Raw genomic sequence first — 23,744 nt, forward strand, 5'->3', positions numbered from 1 at the left:
ACTGAAGTCTTTAAGAATAACAACTTATATACATGATAGAAACTATACACACAATTAAGAAACAAAAAACTTAAATTGCAATCATTCCACTAATGCAGCAGACCATGCACCTTTAGGGCTGCTAAAAATTACATTTCAGTATCCTAAATTCAATGGTGTTTTGTTTATTTTCATATTAAAAGACAAACAAAATTGCATCAATGTACAAATATATATTTTCTGTGCATTTGGATCATGATGCAGTCTCATATACTAGGCAGCAATTTGAAAACTGTTAAATTTTTATTGAAAACCAATTAAAAAAAGTGATATAAAAATTAAAACTTAAAAAAGTCATATGTCTGTGGTCAGGTATGTGATAAACTCTACATAGCCCACTTCAATTACAATTTATGATTAAATAAAGTGAAAGAAAATTTTAATTGGGCACAATTCCAAGCACATCATTAACATTCAGTAATATTTAAATGTTTCAAAAACTGTGTATATGTGCAGAATTTTGAAAGGACTCATAAAATATCAGTCCACCAAGAGGTACAATACCACAATACTCCTGTAAATGTGCCAGAAGCTTTAGCAGCTGACTGTGGCATCCATTGTAACCAACTACCATTTAGTATTAGATTGTTTTTGGTTACCTGGTAGCCAGTTAACTAGCCACCAGTGTTATCCCACACACACAAATCATTATGATTTTTTCCTATTATTACTGTCTTGTAGCGATGGCAATTTAATCACTACTGAACATTATTATACTCTATAATGTCAGGAAATAGTAATACTGTATATACAGTATATTTACAGATAAGAAATTATATTTACATATATTGGACAATTAATGTACGATCTTCAAAGTTATTGAAACAAATAATTCAGGATTAACATTTTATAGCTTGTTTATTGCAGGGCAATATACACATGCTTAAAAAGATGCATTATTTGTTGTACATTCTATAGAGCAGATAATTTACATAAAAAAGCCAATTTACATTACAAGGAATTACAAATAAACTGCCAATTTAGTGAAGAACTGGACACTATTGGGTTAAGATATTTAGTAATGAATTATAAAACAAAAGGAAAACTCACATATTGATAAAATACAGATAAAATTTATGAACTTGTGTGCTTTATTCAAAACCCTACTCTCTAGCAGCAAATGAGTGGTTTTGACTGACATTGATGTACAATATAAAATTAGTCATATGAAAGAATTAAAAATGTGAAATATATAAATAAAATACAGACACACTTTTCAGTCCAACTGAATTATACTTAATCATCTTTAATGCATGAACATACAAACAAATTACACTAATGAGTAACAAACTAACTGAAAACTAGTTTGTAGTGTAAGTGAATCAGTCAACTGATACCTGATTTCATCAGCAAAATAATCTCCACATTGAGATATGTTTGTCTGCATTTTTTCAGTGTACACTATCCTGATAAAGATTTGATTTGTGCAACTCTGAAAATATACTTGGGTTCTGTCAACGACCTTAAAACACAAAATATAATTATGATGTTAACTGATGTAACTGTAAAACATCCAACAAAAAAACAAATCACTCAGGACAAACATATTTATCTATATAAATAGCTCTATTAATAGTTTGCCAAAAGTAAATATACATCATTAAAAATCTACAAGTATAATACACAGAGATTGTTTTATTATTTCATAAATATATACATATGTGCCCCAAAAAGGACTAATTTAAATCTTTTTGTTAACAAACAAAAAGCATATAAACTGACACACATTAGCTATTAGCAGTAGAACCAGGCTCAGGAGATTGTAGAAATTCATATGGGTCATGTACCATTTCATTTTGCTCTCCAACACTTAAACGAGAAGGACTTCCTAAGGTTGAACAAAAAGAAAGGACAAACAAAACTAATGAGTATCTTAGTTTCAAGACAAGAAGGAGGAACCGTTACAGTAATGGTCATGCAAATGTCAGTACACAAATGTTTTTAATTGATTACAGCACACATAAAAGAAGTGGGCTATGATGAGATGTTATTTTCCTTATAAACACATTATAGCCATGTACAGTATGCATTATAGTATACAATACTTTACAAACATTTTTTACATTATTAAAATCTGAAACGTCACATTAAATAAATGCAATTTAGGGAAAGTATTAGGAGAGCCTACAGATGGAAAACTGACACAGATTGTAGATAAAGTACTACAAAATGTATACTACTCTGGAATAGTACAGCAGTACAGTACAGTAATAGAGGCTAAATAGTTTCATTTTAGAGGAATCAGAAATAGTATTTTTTCAGTCATTATATCCAACCTTGAATTCTATTTACTAAACTTTTTTTTTTTTTTTTTTTTAAATAAACACACACACACACTAAACAGTGCAGGATTAAAATACACCACTGTCATTCACAAATAATGTATGACTATTTAAATACTATCTGACCAAAATTACCTTAACATTACTGTAATATTAAAAAGATTAAAACTGTAAAAATATGCTTTGAGGGGCAGCAAGGTGGCACTGCTGTCTCACAGTTAGGAGACCAAGGTTCATACCCTGGGGCCGTCTCTGTGTGGTGTTTGCTTGTTATCTCCATGTCCATGTGGGTTTCCTCCAGGTGCCTCCCACTCCACAAACACATGAGATTATGCAAAATTGGCCCTAGTGTGTGGTTGGTGTGTGTGTGTGTGTGTATGTGTGCATGTTCCCCTGTGAAGGACTGGTGCCCTCCTTCTACAGGGTTTGTTCTTGCCTTGAGTCCTCTCTGCTGGCTGGGACAGGCACCAGCAAACCTGGTCTGGATTGTAAGGGTTAGAAAATTACATATGCATTGAGAAAACCTTGCAATACAGTTTGCAACATTTAAAAGAAAGCATGTATTTCATTAAGTACAGTATTATAATACCCTAGTGCTCAGAGATTGTATTTTGAAAAGCTTCATTAAGAAAATAACAATAAGGACATATATAATTTAATGGACTATGACAATTACAAATATCACGTTCAAATCAAAATATGATGTATACTTTTACTCCTATTGGAGTTTCAATATTCTAAGTTGAACTGAAAGTTTCAAAACTAAAATACTCTTGCTATGTTTTACTATAAATGAAGTTAAACATTACCTGTATAACAGGGGAGCTACCTGGCTTGACAGGCAAGGTGAATACATTTGAAAGGTCACATTTATACTTCAGAAACAAACTTTGGCTGATCTAGGTAAACCAAAAATATTGTGTGCACTATCAAGATATCTTCATAGTAAATTAAATGTCACTCTGGAATGCATGCGAGAGTGTCTGTCCTGTTGAAGCATCACAGTTCACAAACATATGCATAGTTTCAAAGAATTGAAAAACAGAAGCTGATTTTATGTGCTCTAGTGCCTGGCAGTATAATGTTAATAGTATTGTAAATAGTATTGGGACAGCTTAGTTATTCGTTAAATGTACAATCTTGATGTAATAAATTTTCACCACTCGTTTGGAAAATTTCTTATGTAGTAGTATTAAAACAGTGTACAGAGTACTGTCTATTACTTTCATGTCAAACCAACATGTAACATATCACTCTCTGGCACCATGGTAACAAGAATGTATTAAAATATTGAACTTCACTTATTTAATAGATAATACAAATTATAAATGTCTAACAGTGTTAAATGACTAACAGTTTAATTTGGAGTTCTACCCTACCACTAATTGTGCACCTAAATTTCTTATAAGTACACTTTGCCCCCATAAACTTAACAGTATAAACTGCTCATCTGAGCACAGATTTCTTCACTTTCACTTGGACATTGATATTTTGTATGCTAGCAAGTTTATGCAGTTTGACCTCAAATTAAGTAGAAGTCAGTAGTAGTTCAGCCTGAATCTAGTTGACAGAGGAAGATGTGCCCAAAGCACCGAAAATGTAGCAAGCATAAGGATATAAAAACCTGTACAATTAGTTTATTTGCATGCCATTTTTATAGGTGTTGATAACCAAAGTGTAACATATGCTGCTTCTTTAATAAGAAACTTGCAACTCCCAATACTAATGAAGATAACAATCCTAAAATGGACACTAATGCATTACAATGGTCATAAAGATACGTCTAGCAGTAATTGGGCCCCAGGTTTGTTTCCTGGTTGAATTATATTTTTGAATGTCACAATTAAAATGTTCCACTATAATTAAAAAGCAAATTTATCTTGTTGATGGATGCTGGTAAACTTTCTTCGTTACCACTGAATGCAAGATAAACACTAATTTATAATTTTACCTATATATTTGTAAATAACCTAGGAGCAATTATAGTTACTATTCACCAGCGCAGGCCTTTTGTGAATATTACCTCTTTCTCTATATTGGGAACAAACAGCCATAAAAAGTGTTAAGCCACATGTTGCATATTGCAGAGCTCTAGTAGTAATAAATCTCAAATGCTCATTTAATTCAAGAAGGTGTGTCATAAACACCATCTTAATTTTCTTTAAATATAATTACAGTTTCTGATGGCAAAGAAAGTATGTATATAAAAAAATAAAAACAAAAATAAAGATACTGGATGCAACAGCAGCCAAAGCACATGTATAGATGTTAATCATGTTTGGACTTCTGAGAATGACTTTCAGGTTTGGGAATCCATCTGATGATTTACAAAGAGGAAGCAGAGATAAATCCCATACTGTACTTGACAAGGTGGATGTGGGTTTAAAACAAAAAATAAACCATCCTTATAGGTACACTCCCTCTGTGTAGAAGTGGGCAGTATACAGTATGCCAGTCAGTCTACTTCTGGTAAGGATTTTAAGAAAACAGTTTTATCATTAGCTAAAAATTGTTGAAAAGCCTGCAAATAAACCTAAACATAAAAATGTTCCCCTGAAAGGAAACAGGTAATGTGATTTTGGATCAGCGTATTACTGCCTTTAAGGTAATATTTCTGTGCATGGATTTGAACTGTGTGTAATAAGTGGGCTTACCCCCTTTTTCACAGTGTTAAGAGGTTAATCCTCGGTAAGTCAGTGTGAACAGAAAGATGAGATAGGAAGAAGCCATCAGTGAGTGAGTAAGAAAGAGAGGAGAAGTGGAAGAGAAAGAAGTTGTACATTTATCAGTTCAAGAGATGTGAACACCTGCAGTCTAATCCAGGCATGTCATACTCACTACCATTGGTGGGCCGCTTCGACTGCCATACATGGGTCAGTGGGCCACACTGTAACAAATACTATTATACAAAGTTACTGTAGATTTCTTTCCAATACTGAAAACTGAAATGTAACACTTAAAGTTTAAAGAGAAAGCAATTTATTTCCATACAATCTCCGTACAACAGTGTACAATTAGAGTCTTAGCCTCTAAGCTAGGTCCTTATATAGGAGTCTTACAGTCTGTTTTGTTCATTAACGAAAACAATTGCTCACAAAGGTAAGTGCTTCCGAACATAGACAGTATTCTCGATGCCAACTTACAGATCGGCACATACGAGGGTGGCAGGTAAGCATACAAGCCTGGCACACCAACTTTATTGTATTTTGCCTTCAGAATAGAATCTGACTGCAGTTCAATCAATTCCATTTGGATATTCTCAGGCGCATTCTCAATGTTGTAACAGTATGGTGACGTAAACAGCTCAAAGTCCTGTTCGTGTAAACTGAAATCATGAAAACGCTCTCTGAATTCATTGCTGAATAATTCAAGTTGGAAAGCAAATCCTCCAAAAATCTAATTTTACTTTACTAAGTTTACTTCAAAGTTTATATTGTAAAATAAGCCGATATGCAAAAAGCCCCCCGACCTACACTAATTTTACAAACTCAAAATCACAAAAATTTGTTAACAACTCACCAACTTCTCACGTCCACTTCAGATCTTCAGCTGTGGTCTACACTAACTGTTCGTAACAAAACTAGCAGAAAATTAAAACCAGAGCAAAAAAACATGAAAATATCCATCCATCCATCCTCTTATCCGAGATCAGGTCGCAGGGGCAGCAGCTTGAGCAGAGATGCCTAGACTTCCCTCTCCCTGGCCACTTCTACTAGCTCTTCCGGGGGAATCTTAAGGCATTCCCAGGCCAGCCGAGAGACATAGTCCCTCCAGCGTGTCCTGGGTCTTCCCCGGGGCCTCCTCCCGGTTAGACGTCCCTTGAACACTTCACCAGAGAGGCATCCTGGTCAGATGCCCGAGCCACCTCATCTGACTCCTCTTGATGTGGAGGAGCAATGGCTCTACTCCGAGTTCCTCCCAGATGACTGAGCTTCTCACCCTCTCTTTAACGGAAAGCCCAGACACCCTGTGGAGGAAACTAATTTCAGCCATTTGTATTCACGATCTCATTCTTTCGGTCACTACCCACAGCTCATGACAATAGGTGAGGGTAGGAACGTAGATTGACCGGTAAATTGAGAGCTTTGCCTTACGGCTCAGCTCCTTTTTCACCACGACAGACCGATGTAGAGCCCATAGCCTGACAGGCTGCTGCAGCCTAGCACTTCAGTTGTGAAGTCGCGGCTCATTGACTTTGTTCAAGGCTCATATGGGGGTGGTGTGGATTGACGGGGGTTTTAGTGTCATGCCTAGGGTATCAAGGAGCTGATGCTGCAGTTGCAACTATACAAGCAGATGACGTTTCTGGTACTGTAATGCCATGGGAATACGCGCTTTTGTCAGAAGGCAGAAGTAAGAAAAGTCAACAAGTAACACCGAAGATGCAGAATGATTCAATAACAAATGTTAGTAATCATTTTGTACAAGTTTAGTGCTCACTAGGATCTGTCATGCGGGCTGCACAGATTTCTGTTGTAGTAGAGTAGTAGAACATTAACAAGAGTTTCTCTGGGTAATTAAGAGGTACATCTGTGTTAGTTACCTTAATCAGGAATACATTTGTTATGTGCTGAAAAATAAGTTTGTCTGGAACGGATACATACGGTGACATTTACCCAAACTGTCAGAATTTTTAATTACATTTTTGATATATTTTGATTTGATATTTTGGGCCATACCACCCACTCCTATGTCTGAGCACACTGGTAGTTGCAGCACACACTATCAAGCACCTTGGTTGTCTTCTTTGGCTGTAGTCACACAAGGATTTGACAAGCTCAGCACTCAGAAGACTTTGGGTACTGAGATCTATGCAGAAAACCGGAAAAGTATCATCTAGCTGTGCATCTTGAATAATGTACATTTTTAATATTCCACAGAAGGTGAGATAAACTCTAGATTAGCTTGACAGGGTTTTTGGATCATCATTTAAAAAAGAGAAAAAAGGCAGCATGTTCCAGTTAAAAATTAGTCACACTGATCAGCTTTAGTGGAAAAATCTTTGATAGGCTACTGACATACAGATTAACTTAATATTCAGGAGGAGCAATATTTGTTCTTTACTGGCAAGGCAATCTGAATGGCTGTTGAGAGTTTAGAAATTCTGTAGACAAAGGTTCTGCTGAGGCTAAAGAAATCACAGCTGGGGCTGTCTTATTGGAGGAGCTGTAAGATTGAGGTCCCAGAGACAGACCTATGACATACGAGACAGATTATATTCCTCAACTGACCTTGAAGCACCTGACAATTCCCTTGCGGCAGATGCCATAAGGATCAGAAAGTCAAATGGAGCACATTGCCACTGCAACCCTTACAAAATATATATGGAAAAATGGAGATGACCAATTGCTGTCACATCTAGAAAAAGAGGATGCACGCAGCAGTGTACTTTTGTGAAAGACAAATGTTCATTCACAGATAGGTAACTAGCTTTGCAAAACATTTCTGCATTTGTACAGAAGTCATTTATTAAAGAGAATTAATATTGATTTTAGTATTTGCTATTGAGATCCCATTTAGCTATATCTTAAATTTTAATTGATACTAGAGTTAAATAAAGGGTGAGGCAAAATGAAGACAGGAGGGCAAATCTAGAAGGCCTATAGAATATTTTAAATGTTCTAGTTTATAGGGGGAATAATCCAAATACATTTAGGAAATCCTCTGTTTTGCTTACTTGTTTTATTTGAGCCTTTACCTAGATGATGTTGTTCTCTCTCAGAAGCATTGGATAATGAACTGAGGTTAGAAGAGGGCCTTGACCCCACTCTATCATTCTGAGCCTCATGAAGGTCTTGCAACATCTTTGTGGTCTCATCAAAATGTAGATGGCCATCATCATGATCCAACTCTTTCTTCACAGTTTTTCCTGTAAATACAAAAAGATGATTATTCTTCTTTTTAAAGACAGTGAATTCAAAAGGGACATATGTTTTAAGGAAGCCCACTTCATAAGATCTGATTACAAATTTAATTAAATTTCTGATTAATAAAAATGGAGACATAAAAAGTATAAATGCCTTTTATATTATAGTGTACCCAACCTCTGCATTAAAATGAAATCTAAAATGAATCACTTCTCTCATTCAATTAATGATCATTATTAGAATTTACGCTTGGAAGGCTGTTTGCTCCCCAAATTTATTTCCTCTGACTTCCAGAGTCCATAGCACTATTTGTAAAGTTCAGACCTAAGTGTCCTTTGTGGCTGCAAGTTTTCATTCCAGCCTCATCTTCTGTTTTTAACTGAGTTCCCGCCTGAGTCAAACATACTGTTATTTTCCAGTTGATACCTTTATGTGCAAATCCAGAAGTTAGAAACTTGGTTAAACTAAATATTTATAATAATGTAGCAAGCATTTGTGCGTTTCACAGAGATTGTTATTGTTTTACCTCGCTTTTGAAGATTTTCCTCTCATTATCAATGTTCTAATTATTTAAGTCAGTGCATACTAAAGAGTATAAAGGTAGGAGACAACAAATTAAGGCAGCATATTTTTTCATCTTTTTATATTAAAAAAGTCTTTAATCTCTGGTAAAAATTTGTCAAAATTGTGCTGAATTAAAATGTATAGTTCAATCTTTAAGCAGGATGTTTTCCAAGAAGATCACAACTGACCCATAAATAGTATGTAATTACCTTTGACATAGAAGAATTTTAAAATACCACAAACCTAGAGTGTTTAGCATTGGCATATCAAGAGACATATCAGAGTAGGATTTCACTGACATAAAATCTACCATGGATGTGTTGTCTCCAGCCAAACAAGATGAATCTCCCACCTAAATAAAACAACATACTACAATTAATGTCTGAAAAATTAAACATTACCAATGTTCCATATTAAATACAAGTCATTTAAGAGAAGAAAAAAAAAAAAACACATTTCAGCAACACATATCAATACAATTATGTCGTGATTAACACCTGACAAATTTTCTGACTACCTCTTGGTTCTTAAAGACAACACATTTCAAGACTTCTTTGGACAGTAGTAATTAACAAAAGGAACTACTTCAATAATGCTGAAAAAGCAAAATATACTTCAGTTTACTAAGAGACTACAATCCATCCATCCATCCACATTTGATCCTGTATGATTAAATTATTACATTGGAAGAGATAGAGGCAACCCTAGCAGCATGTGACACAATACAGAATAAAGCACTATCAGTAAAATTTGAGTAACTGACCAGCATAAGGCACATGTGTTTGGAAAATAGTAAGGAAAAACATAGTGTCAGGTATGGAGGGAGATGTTTGGTCCAAAACACCAAGTACAAAAAAGGCAGGAATGGGCAATCTTCCACACATTTCCCTGGTTGCTATTTGAAACTATTTTTTTGTACCTATGAGCCAGTTACGATGAAATAATTTCTGCAACACTGCTTAAGTTGTTTAGGGTATAGAGCATGTGTTTAAATCGGTGCATGCATGTGACTGCTGGATAATACTAATCCTACCCTTTTAATAGTTCTACCCAGAGTGCCATGCAGGTGGTGCAAACAGGAGGGACTGAAAAGTCCATATGCGTGTTGTGAATCTGGTAGCAGTAGAAGTGAATGAGAAACATGCCTCCTGTCTGCAGTAAACTTTTAGTGTTGTAACATTAAATTATATTAATGTTAATTAAAGGAGGTACAGTTGTACAGTGGTTAGCCAATCTAGCATAGTTGGTAGACATTTCCTTAGCCATTAAGTACACTTAAAAGCATTGCACCGTTAAAAGCCACAAAATAGTTCAGTTTATTTTTCCCAATGGACTTCAGTTTATTTTACACAGTTTGGTGAACATTTCTGCAGTTTCACTGAAATTAAGGTGAAGCAAATTCAGTAAGGTTTGCTTATCACTTTTGAGGAATTAAACAGATCAATATACTATATACACGTGCAAATATCTCTGAAACAAGCAAACACAGACTGGCAACTTTGAATAATAAAAAATGATTTACATAATACAAGCTTATAATTCCAATTTAAACACAATTCCATAAAATCAAATGACTTTAACAAATAATAGCAGTCCTGTAGCATTGTTAATTCAGACTGTTATGTAAGGGATGAGATAATTAAAAATATGAAATTGTATAATTAAACATTAAGAATCACATTTTCCTGTTTCTAAATATTAAATATATAACTAAGAATCAACAGGACAACAGGATAAAACATCTCTATTAGCAGGGATTCTCTGATCAGGTTTATCAAGGTCAATACTGATCTTCGATTTCATGTTACTTAATCGACCGATTCAGATTCCCCCTTATCCCTTTAAAAAAAATTACATTAAGCTCCTGCATAATCAGATGCATGGGAGCCTTATGTCCTATATTAAAAAATTCATTTTTATAATTAAAACTATAGATGACAAGTGTTAATTTCGTTTTTATTAACAATATTAAATTCTGTAGGCTTATCATTCACTGACCATAAAAATACTATAATAAACACATACTAATAATATATATGTACAAAAATATTTATCCATAATACATACGGCATAAAAAAGAAAATGTTTCTCATAATTACAAGCTGTAATATTGTTTTATTTTTTCTGTAATGTAACTATCTGAAACAAGGCTTATTAAAGAAAATGGTTTTCACCATTTTCTAACAAAATCAAATATATATCTCACACATATACATACACACACAATCATTTAATTGGTATTGCCAATTAAGCAATTCTTAAATATAAATATACCTGCACTTACAAGCTTTAATCATTAATTGCACTATAGTACTATATTCATACAGCTGTTTTTTTCTTCATTGTATCAGCTAGACATTCAGAAATATTGAAGTGCAATTATAAATATGGATGACCATTTCAATAATGAAAAACCTATACTGTATGACAGAGAGCAACAAATAATACAATACAAATCTTTAAAAAAAGCTGGCAAATATGTCAAATGTTCATAAGTTGTTTTACAAGGAGACACAAAACTAACATGCTTAACAATTTATAAGCAAGACACATTTTGCTGTTACGCTAACAATACTTTTGTTAAATTAGCAGCAATTTCAAAGCCATCTTTGTTTTTTCTGTTCTCAATTAAAAATGTAAGCTGCTGTACTTAAAACAAGCTCACTGTCCATACTCAAATGGTGTATATTTAATTTAAATAACAAAATACAAAGATCTGAATTCATTAAAGTAGCTTTTCTTGCCATGTGTCTAATTACACAGAACAAATTCTCAGATTCCTTTTTTGCAGTTTTATTACTCCACTTTCTTTAACGTAGAGGTTAATATTCCAATTGTCTCTCTCTCTCTCATAAAACAAAAAATGTTTTTTGTGATCAGCCAAATTATTAATCAAGTCTTTTTTTTGTGAAAAATCGTCCAATTTAGATCAGAGGCTGATTGATCGGAGAATCTCTATTTATTAAGTTTAAAATAGGTATGCTTCTACCACTCATCAAAAACAAACAATACCGTATACCCAGAATCAACGCTAAAGTGACAAACTTTGAAAGAAATATGGCTATATTTCTATTTTACTTGAGGAAAAAAAATTCCATGTAGACAGTTTTGACATGGAACTGACTTCCCCACCCTTAAGGAAAGTAGACTACTTGGTAGACTTAAAAGAATATAATACACGTATGTGCATGCACATTTATAAAACAAAAAGAAAACATAACACTAAACTATTGAAAATACTCAATAAGCCAATAGTTTTGTGCAGTTTTTTTAGTCAACACTGTATTGCATTTTTTACCTGAATATCAGAAAGATTCACTTTAATCTCATCTGGATGTTTAACTGCTATATTTCGTTTCTGCAAAGAAAAAAAAAATATCAGTCTCTCTCTCTCTTTTTTTTTTTAAACGTTAAAAAAAAATTAGCATGAATGCGAGATAAATGCATAGTTGCAAAGACCAGAATGTAAAGTTTTAGATCAAATACCAACAAGACTAACATATTCACAGATATCTGTTTAAATGCATTTTATTTTTCTGTTTCTATTAATTTATGACAAACAAGTACTACAATTCTATTCCAAAACTTTGATGCCTTATTTTAAACAAGGGTAAAATGACAGATTGTTTTGGTGAGAATCTGTAAATGCTCCGACAAACCTGTTTAATGTGATAAGTTGCCTTGGAATGATCCCCTCCTGTCATCTGGTCAAGAAGGTCATCCACAAATTTTTTTGTAAAACTCCCACATCCTTTTACAAACTCCTGTAAACTAAAAAAAATTAAATAGAAATACTTAAGTGTAAATAATATAGATTTTCTTTTTCAATTTTGAATTTTTCAAGAAAGTAAAATACAACTAAGTTATGTGAAAAAAACAAAAATGCCAATTTGTTTTACTTAAAGATGATCTACTTTCTAAGAAAAAATACTGTATCTATTCCACTTCAGTGATCAAACTACAAATCTTTGAATGAAATATAAAAAACAGCATCTAAAATAAAGAAAAAGTGTCCAGTAGACCAAAAAAAACAAACGCTCCGCTAGAAAGTTCCAAATTTCATTAATATTTTTTACCCAAAAGCATTCACTGAATAATTTTATGCCATTCAAAAATACTATTTCAGGAGGTTCTTTCACATATGCTGGCTACTTCCGAAACGGACAACAGGAGGCATATATGAAAAATCAATTAAGCAATTTCTCAGGTCAAAATACTGCAAAGTACCCAGCAACTAGCTTATGGTAAACCTTTTAACATAAGCATGCTATATAAAATAATCACTTCATAACTGGTTAGTCCACTTCTAATAGCATGGTCAACAATTAGGCAATAGATTTTGTTCAGCTTTAGGGGAGCAATGTGTTTGAAACTCCACCACTTCATTTACAGATGAATCCTAGTAAGCAAGATGGAGAGGTCTAATGACTGTGATCATTACTTTGTATAAAACAAATACCGTAGATCCCGTTATATAAGCCGAGAATTTCGTCCTAGATTTTTGGCTTGGAGTTTGGGGGGTCGGTTTATACAACGAGTATCGTTTCAGATTCAAGATTTCCAGCGCAATGCTGGTTTTGCCGATGAATATGGAAGTAAATAATGACTAAACCACAGAGCCATCTTTCAGATGAAGAAGTAACTTTGCATGCCGGTACTTTAAATTAAATAAAGAATTTATTCAAAAAAGTGTTTTAGTTGTTGATTTAATTAATAAAATTTATAATAAATTATCAGAAAGTTTAAAATGAATTTTTTTGCTTTGATTTACGATCAACATCTTGCGTTACGAAATGGATGCAGTCACGTGTATCCGCTTGCGCGATTGTAAACAAACAACCGAGAGCGTTAGTAGCGTCAGTCGGCTCCCAGATACATGTGTTTGTGGATGTAATTTGCGTCATTGCAGTGATTTACCTATATATATAATTCATTAAGACCATGCAAGCAAGACACATAATTGCTAAGGAAGGAAGAGAAGGTAAAAGTAAGCGATCGCAATCGAAACGAAGATGAACATTGCGTGGAAATATCTCCTCCCTTACTGCAGCCCAAAGATGTCAAATTAAATGGTGAGTACAGTATGAAATTGTTTCTATAATAGAATGCCTTTTATTGTCACTATACGCATCTACAATGAGATTAAAAGCAGCTCCTTCAGTGCAGAAAAAAGTTCTGTATAGGGCTTGTATGGTTGTTTTTTAGCTTTAGCATAATGCCGGATCTGCGGCCCCGCTGCTGCTTTCTTTCCCTCCTCTGTCTGTGTTGTCTACTAGACCCGACAACAATCCACGGAGAGCCCACTGGTCTCGCTATGTTGTCTGGGATGTTGTGCGTGTGATAAAAAACACTCGAAACAGATGTCTGGCTCTGGACACCGATGTCTATAAGGTTCTGAATGGTGTAGCGCATGTTCACCAAACCGATCGTGCACAAACAAGGACAAAAAAAAAGTACAAAAACAACAAAAAAGTGCACTGAAAAGGAGAGCCCTGAGCCGCTGACCATGCGTGCCGCCCTGCTCCTAGCTTAATCGAAGTAGGCTTGGCACATTTTATAACTTTTTGGTTAGTACATTAGAAAAATGATTGGTGTTTTGGTAAATTATGCACATTATATTATATATCAAAAATGCCGGCAGTCTCAAATTCTTGCCGTTAAACATTATGAATATACCCGAAGAGACACTTATAAGGAAATTTAGAAAATTTTGCTTGGAGAAGGGGTTCGGCTTAAATACCGGTCATCGGCAAATACATGTAATTTAGTAGGTAGAGAAGGGGTTCGGCTAATATACCGGGTCGGCCTGTATTCCGGGATCTACGGAAGTAAAATGCATACAAAGTATAACTAACATTATTGACTAATTTGGGGCGTGGCAGGGATGAACATGCTAATCAATAGTGGGAGGAGAAAATATATACAGTAGGTATTGCTAGATTTTTTTGTTGGTTTATTTTAATATACTACTGATACACTGAGGAAACAGTTACTTTTTTGCATGTATATATATATATATATATATATATATATATATATATATATATATATACACTAATAAAAGGCAAAGCCCTCACTCACTCACTCACTGACTCACTCACTGACTCATCACTAATTCTCTAACTTCCCGTGTAGGTAGAAGGCTGAAATTTGGCAGGCTTATTCCTTACAGCTTACTTACAAAAGTTGGGCAGGTTTCATTTCGAAATTCTACGCATAAGGGTCATAACCGGAAGCTATTTTTTCCCATATAATGTAATGGAGTCTTGAGTTGGAGATGGCCGCGGGGGGCGGAGTTTTGTGTGACATCATCACGCCTCCTACGTAAGTACGTACAGAACAAGGAATAACCCCAGCGGTGAGCAAAAAACGCCATTTCACAATTGAGAAGGCAGAAAAACATTATGAAGCAAATGATGCATATGCGGAAACAAAGCACGGCGTGAACCGTAAGTTTATATTAAATTAAGTTCATAGACAGGCTGCCACTAGCGTTTGTAATTTAGTGCCTGCCCATATAAGGCCGCCCATCAGCGGCAATCCAATACAAACACTGCCGCTAAATATTCACGTGTGAAGGACTGTGCTTATGCAGAGGAAGATGAGATGGTCAGGGTGGTGTTTGGCACAAACTCATTGAAACTGCGAGAGAAACTTTTAAGTGCCGGGTCTTAGCTGACATTACACGAGATGGCACCAGTACAGCTGGGAACCTTCGATGCAAGAACACCAAGCGGCTCACGTGAACTGACGAGTGCACAGACAAAAAGCAACAGTTCCAAAGAGTGCTGAACAAAAACCGAATTACACAATTGAGAAGGCAGCAAAAAAATATGAAGCGTCTTATACATACAATCATATTCATAAGTGCAGCTACTGTGGAAACAAAGCACACGGTGGAAAAAGTGAATGTCCTGCTAAAGGAAGACAGTGTAAAAAAACAAAAACCCGTGCATGCAGTTTGTCACATCACAGATAAAAGGAAGACGAGCTGTTTATTGATGCAGTAAGGAACTAATCGATGAATGAAACCTCTTATCTTTACAACGATTGACAAACACGGAATGTAACTTGAACACATCCTACAAATACGAGCCTGATTGAAAGAAATAATGATAATCAAATCCTTGATGACAGCAACATTCAATAACACTCACAAAACAATTACTGTATATTGACAATCATGTTACGTTATTTTTAAAATGTTCCCTTTTCTTTTCATAACTTCTACTTCTCCACATACACGGGTATATATATATATATATATATATATATATATATATATATATATATATATATATATATATATATAAATGTATATATATAGCCCGATCTACAATACATACTTTAGCATAGACAAGCCACACGCTGTGGCGCAATTGTAGAGTCTTCGCCTCTAACGCCGACATTCGAGGTTCGATTCCCGAGAGGGGGTGTACTGAGTATGTACGCGCGTTACCCGATTCATTTTACCTTCACATCTCCTTGGTTTGGGACGTATGAAAAAATATTAGGTTAACGCAGGATCATGTTGCGTTATTTTTAAAATTTTCCCTTTCTTAGCACAAGCACAGTTGAGAAGCTTCGATGCATGTACTCCATAACGCGTTAAAAAATAACGCATTTAATCACACTTTCAATTCCAAGCAAACGGGAACTTTTGTCAATGCATGATTTCCTGGTACATCCATTACACTGATGCACACATCACAGCTACAAAAATGTTAGAGTCGGAATAAAGCGCGTTCCTACGACTGATCATTTCGACTACCCGAAAGCCTTGATAAAAGCATGGTTTTGTGCACACTGAAAAGCAAGCAAAATTAGATGCATTACAGAAAGCTGACTTTGTGGCTCTTACTGGGGATCATTGGACTTCCGTGACCGTTAGTAATTCTAAATACATCTAATTACAAAATGTTCAATGATCACACTGTTTTAGCCTAATGTACAAAATAATTTTGGCTAATGTTACTCAGAGTTTAAAGAGTAAGCTGGTCAAATTACCTTTTATGTTTCTGACTTATTTTTTTAAGAAGAAAAACTGCACTTTATGGTGAAATTTTGGTTATTATTATTTAAAGACAATACTATTCTGAAAATGTACTTAAACTACCACTTTATTTTTAAGTCTGCCCAATTTTAACCAGGGATGATATTTTTGTTTCTATTTTGAATTCAAATGCAGTTTAAAAGCTTTTTTTCAGAAATTAAAACAGCTTCAGTTTACAATATTCATGTCCATGTCTATTATTTGATTCTGTCGCCCACTAAAACCGTTTTAAATAATAAAAAAAACATTTGCGATTTGGGGCAAATTTACGTGCGACTACATACGATAAATCAAGATTAATTCTTACACAGCCTCTAATTAATTGGATTAATTTTTTTAATCGAGTCCCACCCCAAATATATATATATGTAGAGATATATATATATGTAGATTTGTATATATATGTGTATATACAGTATATATGTAGATATGTATATGTTGTATATACAGTATGTATATATGTGTGTGTGTATATATATATATATATATATATATATATATACATATATATATATATATATATATATATATATATATATATATATATATATTAAACATGGGCGATATGGCCTAAAATCAATATCACGATAAATTGAGCAGTTAACCTCGATAACGATAAATGGACGATAACCACCCCAAGTGCCAAAAAAACAAACTTTTTTTTTTTTTTTCATTTGATGGGGCTGTGGCAGGCAGCATAGTTCCTCCAGTTATTTTGATAATATTATTCCCCCTAGACCTATTCATTGCAATTATATTATTACCACTTTAAAGGACTGTAAAATGTCACTGAAAATAAATGAAGACAATAGTAGTAAGTACTTTTAGTGGTTAAGATTTATTAACTGAACAAAATAAAAGTTGTAGGATACAATATGTAACCATGCTCTCTAAAAAATGTGTATCCCTTGTAAACAAAATAGTTTAATAATAAATATGTTTCACATTGGCTATTCACAAAGTAAACAATGATTGTGCAAATGTAATGCCATCATGGACAAAGGCCTATCTCTGCTAAGGCCTTGAGGTAGCATATCTATCCAAATCTTCACACCCAACATCACCCCAATTCATGGTCTAATTCTCAAATAAAGCAAGCAAAATAAAGTAAGAATTAAATAAGACCTCTCAGACCATATTTACAAAATTAAAAAGGGTTGGCACAGTAATAAAACATTTTAAAAATCATGTATTTTGCTACATTTCACAGCACAACATGATCAACACTGGCTCACAATAAGTCTTCTGTAAAAACTTTCTGGATACACTGCTGCTCAGCAGTCTTAAGTATTTTTATGCCTATATAAACATTATTCAAACATTAATACTTTCAATTTTGAATATGACACACAGAATTAAAGTCACTTTAAAACACACCAGATGTCACCACCCAAATATATTAAGATGTACACACTTACCGACTGCCAGGTGCAGCCTGTGCCCAAAACATTGCACCCGTGTCCATTTATTGAGCTTGACAGCTTTCACAATATTTGGGCCGTTGTCAGTTGTTATAGCAACAAGGTCCTCTTCACTGATGTCCCATGCAGACAGCATCGCTCTCAACCCTGTCCAACCATCTCCCCCGTGTGATCAGATGGAAAATAGGCCGTCTCGAGCACTCTGGTACGCAGCTCCCATTTGTTGTCGATGTAATGAACTGTGAGACTAATATACGGCTCCATTGTGCGGCTGGACCAGAGATCGGATGTGGCTGCAACGCGCTTAACGTATCTCAATTCAGCAGCAACCTTTTTCCTCTCTGTGCTGTACATGCTGGGAATGATAGTTTTGAAAAATATTTTCGTGATGGGAGTTCGTATCTCTTGTCAATTATTTTCATGAAGTGTCTGAACCCGTTGCGTTCCACTGTAGCAATAGGAGCCATGTCTTTTGCTATGTGGTAGCCTATAGCATTTGTGATTTCTTGCCATCTTTTGAAGTTCGCTCATATAGTTGAGTACTAGCAAATGCTTCGTTATTGACCGCTGCCTGGTGGAGGAAGACGTTTTTGCTGGTCCTCCTAATCTCTTCTCGCTTTGAGCTTTTTTATGTCTTGAATTGAATCACATGGTTGTGCTGCAGGTGGTGGAAGAGGTTGGTTGTGTTACCTTGACTTGACGCAACAGTCTTTTTGCAGAGTTTACATTTAACAATTTTTGATCAATATCATCCTTGTTGAATCCAAAATGTTGCCAAAGCGATTGATGATGCATTTTTTGTTAACAAGCGTCTCCTCTTCCTCCTCCACCAGCTCTACCTTCGCCGCTGCTGCTTCAACATTTAAATCGTCCTCCATTTGTTCACCCGTGTCTCGTCTTGTTACAGGTAGTAGAGTCATGTGACTCCACCCGTCAAGTCTGTAACGTAGCACAGCGTCTTAAAGGGACATGAACATCGCCAACCTGCACATGCCTTTTCTTTTTTTTTAAAATACCGAATTTACCGACATGGGCAAAATGACATCGATGAGAGTCATAAATTTCGGTAACGATAAATTTTTGATATATCGCCCAGCCCTATATATATATATATATATATATATATATATATATATATATATATATATATATATATATATATATATATATATGCCAGCAACACTCATGACAATTACAAAACAATTACATTGTCAATCATGTTACGTTATTATTAAAATGTTTCCTTTTCTTTTACTTCTCGCTGCCAATCAGGTATTTTGATATATATATATATATATATATATATATATATATATATATATATATATATATATATATATATATATATATATATATATATATATATATATATATATATATATATATATATATAGATATGACAACAACACTCATATTAATGACAAAACAATTACATTAACAATATATTTAAAATGTTTGCTTTTCTTTTTCATAACTTCTTTAACACACTACTTCTCGCATGCGCTGGTATTCTTCTATATATATATATATATATATATATATGACAGCAACACTCATCACTCACAACAGTGACAAAACAATTACATTGACAATCATGTTACGTTATTTTCAAAATGTTTCCTTTTCTTTTCATTGCTTCTTCAACACACTACTTCTCTCTGAAGCTGGTATTTTGCTAGTATATTATATATATATATATATATATATATATATATATATATATATATATATATATATATATATATATATATATATATATATATATATATATATATATATATATATATATATATATATATATATATAATCATCTTTACAGCAGTATGAATATTATGCTGAGAATTTGGGCTCTTTTTTTTTTTTTTGTTGCAAATAAGGAATATTTTTATAAAAAACATTCAATCTGCAACCATCCACATATTAAAATCATGTACTCTGGCATGGTACAAACAAGGCCGGTCTTCCTACTAAAGCTGAGAGAAGCACTTGAATGCCGAGTTATATTAAATTTAGAATGAATAACCTACTTAAAAAGAAAGCAAATACACAGGCATTTCCAAAGCTTCTGTAGATGCTTTGTTGCTGTTATCCTAAATTGGTTAAGTTATGTAATGTGTGGAAAGAACAGAGACAGAGAGAGATCCCCTTTTCTTATGGTAAATAAACAAGAAATTTTCATCAGTACTTAAGGCTTCACTAGTATTCAACATGTCCGGTTTGTAATGATAGCATGTTAAAGATTTACATGTACAGTACCTCATGCCAACAGATATTTATGTATTTTGAACAATTTTAAGTCTCAATTTTTATATAAGCAAATACTATTTTAAACAATAAAATACTGTAATCTCAGTTATTGGTTTGGCAAGCCTACTACTGGTATAAGGGTTTACTTCACAAGAGACCTCAGACACTGTACATATGTGTATAATATACCACAATTTAGTATTCCCAATTTAAAAAAGAAAAAAAAAAAAAAAAAAGATTTACATGAGATGAACTGAATTTTTTCTTATTAGGTGTAATACACTTAAAACATTTTTCAAATTAAATAGAATAAAAATAAAATGAAACTTGGCAAATAGTACTATTATGATTTGTTTTTGCTGTATATTTAAATATATATGTAAAATTGCATTATTACTGTTTATGACTCAAATATTGGTTTGACAAGTTCTAGCCCCACTAATCAGTATACAGAAAAGAGATACATTTAGAACAAAGAGGGAGCTTAAGTACTGAATGTAAAGTATATTCCAAAATAATATATATTTTTTTTCAAATGAAAAAAAGCAAATATCCAACAATCTGAACTATCGAATACTATACCTTAAGGCACACTGTACACCAGTTTCATCTCCATAGGCGGAATATAATAGGTCCATTTCTTCTGGCTGAAGATCAGGGAAAATTGTATTGTTCTGAAGGGACTGTGTATTATATGCACTATTCAGATAAGTAACTGCAAAGGGTACATTCATAATCAGTCACATAGCTTCACTGGATCCATGTATTAAAAAAGTAATTAATTCCCATATAAGTTACAAGCCAATATAGACGTAAAAATTATAAAAATGCTAATAAAAGTATGACGAGGACTATAAAAGGTACTACATTATTCTTCACATGGCTCTGATCTCTTAATACAAGCATTTAAAATTCTTTGTACAATACATCATGATGGTGCTAAACATATGAATTCAAAACTAAAATTTCCTTATAATAAAAACTTACAATTACATTAATAATTCACCTTAGTGACTTTTGTATAACTATTTCATGATCCATATGGTCTTTCTAACCAATCCAAACATGCCCAATATTTGACAAGGATGGTATTTCTTGTTATATTTTTAACCTTCAATCTTGCAATAAAACTAAAATAAAAATCTAAAATTATTTAAAATTAAGCAGGAGAGCAAATACATTTACTTTAAAAACAGACCTTTATGCCTTCTATCATCTTTAAAACCCAATGTTGTTAAACCAGGAAGCAGTTTATGTGAAAGTGAACTTAAGTCAACAGGATGGGTTTCCTCCTCTGTAAGAAATATTGAATATTAATTTAAACTTAAAAAATGCAATCACCATTAACCAAACATTTGCAATTACAGGCATCATAAGTTGATGTATAAACCTTAATATTAACACATTCTCCAAATTAAAATCCTAATTACCATGGTCCTTGAAAGTTGATCTAACAACCATGGTATCCATGGTCAGATATCATTTTAAAGCACTGGAATTTACACAAAGAAAATCTACAAAATGCCACCCTTATACTTTGTTCATATTATTAAACATGTAGGGTCTATATAGATGAGAATTTTAATAAAGCACTTTGACATTTTCACCAAAGTAAAACATACCATCAGCCTCTGGATCGGACTGATTCACTACTGTGTATACAACACAACCCTCCACATCTTTCTTTAGGTAGCCAATCTAAAAGAAACCAAAGAACATAAAAATATTGAATACAAAAGAAATTAGTATATTTTTTAGCAAGTAACAAAGTACTGTATACAGTTAAAATAGAGCCTTAAACCAATCACAATAATAATTTTAAGAAAGAAGCGCAAAAAATGAAAATGCCATAGATTACAAAAGGATATTCAGTGCATTGCATGGTTCCATTGGATTATATTGTATACGAATATTGGAGAATTCCTTCATTTCTTCATCATCAAGTATGGAAGCTTTCAATATTTCAAAATTATCTCACACAGAAATACATTAAAACCAAAGAACATCTAAGTAATAGTCATCAGAATTACAAAAAACAACTTTACAAATGAAAATGAAAAATAAGACTGTCAATTCGACAAAGGAATGAAAATGATTCCTACAACATGAATGCGAACTAATGAAACCATGGTAAAGCATAACATTTTGATTCTTTTAGCAGTAAAAATAAATGTCACTATGGATTTCAATGGTGTCCCAAACACCATTATTAAAAGATCTACCTTGCTATTCGGCAGGAATCTCTGGAGACGGTCTCTGGCCTCATCTGCAGCATGCTCCACTAAGGCAAGTACGTGTTCTTCAGCTGTGCTGTCTGTTAAACTACAGGCAGTTCCCTCTGGCTCATATAAGGAGCTGATGGGGGGGGGGGGAGAAGAAAATTAATCAATTTTAATAATGTGTGCATTTTTTTAATACTTCCATACCAAGTTTCTATTTTTTGAAAAACATACTAAGAAAAAGTTTGAAAAACATTTAACACACTTAAGCAATATACGTACGCCTATTTGTCAATCAATATTTAATACGCTGAATCCAAATAAATGGTTCCTGATACTTACAATGGAATAAATATAAATTATTATACACACACACGCAAACAAAATGTAAAGATTCCCTTCCTGATGTACATTACTCATATACAGCAATTCAAGGTTCATAGATGTAAATTCCTATCTAATTAAGAGTAACTATTCAGAACTAAACTAACACAATATATTTCCATATGCTGGCAATATGAAGCACTACTCTAAAGTTGATGATTTAATATAGTAAAATACATAGTTAAAGTTGTGTGTAAACTTTAGCTATACTGAGTGAATGATTTTTTAGTTTGGCATATTACAGTACTACTTTTCCCAATCAGGCGATGGTGTGTTTATACTATTTAATATCAAAGGCATATTTGGTTGTTTAAAAAAAGACATCAAAATGTGTATGTATTATTAGTGTATTTTAAAGCTGAATTACTACAGACACTTTACCTTATGACTTCTTTCATATCTCTGATTGGTTTCTTTGATTTCTTTGTAGTCTCTACAGGCAGTGGAATAACATCAGGAACAGTTTCTTCTATTGCTGTGTCTTCATCTCCCAAAATCGCTGCCTGCTGAGAAAAATCCATGTCCTGCATGAACGACATGCTGCGCTTCAATGCTAAAAGCCGCTCCTAGAATCAGAAATAACAGGACCGGAGGGACTTTACTTTTCCTCATAGCAAGAGTGCTATGATCATGGAATGGGATGGATACTGAGAAACATCTCATTGATT

At 33.6% G+C, this 23,744-nt stretch overlaps 1 protein-coding gene across 6 annotated transcripts in view; it reads right to left on the bottom strand.

The window, feature by feature from the left end:
* Positions 1 to 1,265: 1,265 nt before the first annotated feature.
* The window catches only part of brd9 (bromodomain containing 9), a 39,641-nt gene continuing 17,162 nt past the window's right edge, over positions 1,266 to 23,744 (bottom strand). The window contains exons 8-17 of one of the 6 annotated variants that reach the window (XM_039736245.1): positions 23,458 to 23,642; positions 22,696 to 22,828; positions 22,096 to 22,171; positions 21,672 to 21,767; positions 21,056 to 21,188; positions 12,412 to 12,523; positions 12,051 to 12,110; positions 8,996 to 9,104; positions 8,020 to 8,190; positions 1,266 to 1,867 (exon numbers count right to left, since the gene is read on the bottom strand). In XM_039736245.1, coding sequence (XP_039592179.1) covers positions 1,767 to 1,867; positions 8,020 to 8,190; positions 8,996 to 9,104; positions 12,051 to 12,110; positions 12,412 to 12,523; positions 21,056 to 21,188; positions 21,672 to 21,767; positions 22,096 to 22,171; positions 22,696 to 22,828; positions 23,458 to 23,642 — 1,176 coding nt within the window. In that variant the 3' untranslated portion in view covers positions 1,266 to 1,766. Of the gene's footprint in view, positions 1,868 to 7,998; positions 8,191 to 8,995; positions 9,105 to 12,050; positions 12,111 to 12,411; positions 12,524 to 21,055; positions 21,189 to 21,671; positions 21,768 to 22,095; positions 22,172 to 22,695; positions 22,829 to 23,457; positions 23,643 to 23,744 lie in introns of all 6 variants that reach the window. The other 5 variants (XM_039736244.1, XM_039736249.1, XM_039736247.1 and 2 more) reach the window with 5 other exon arrangements.

The sequence above is a fragment of the Polypterus senegalus genome, chromosome 15, assembly GCF_016835505.1.
Source record: "Polypterus senegalus isolate Bchr_013 chromosome 15, ASM1683550v1, whole genome shotgun sequence".
Classification (NCBI taxonomy): domain Eukaryota; kingdom Metazoa; phylum Chordata; class Cladistia; order Polypteriformes; family Polypteridae; genus Polypterus; species Polypterus senegalus.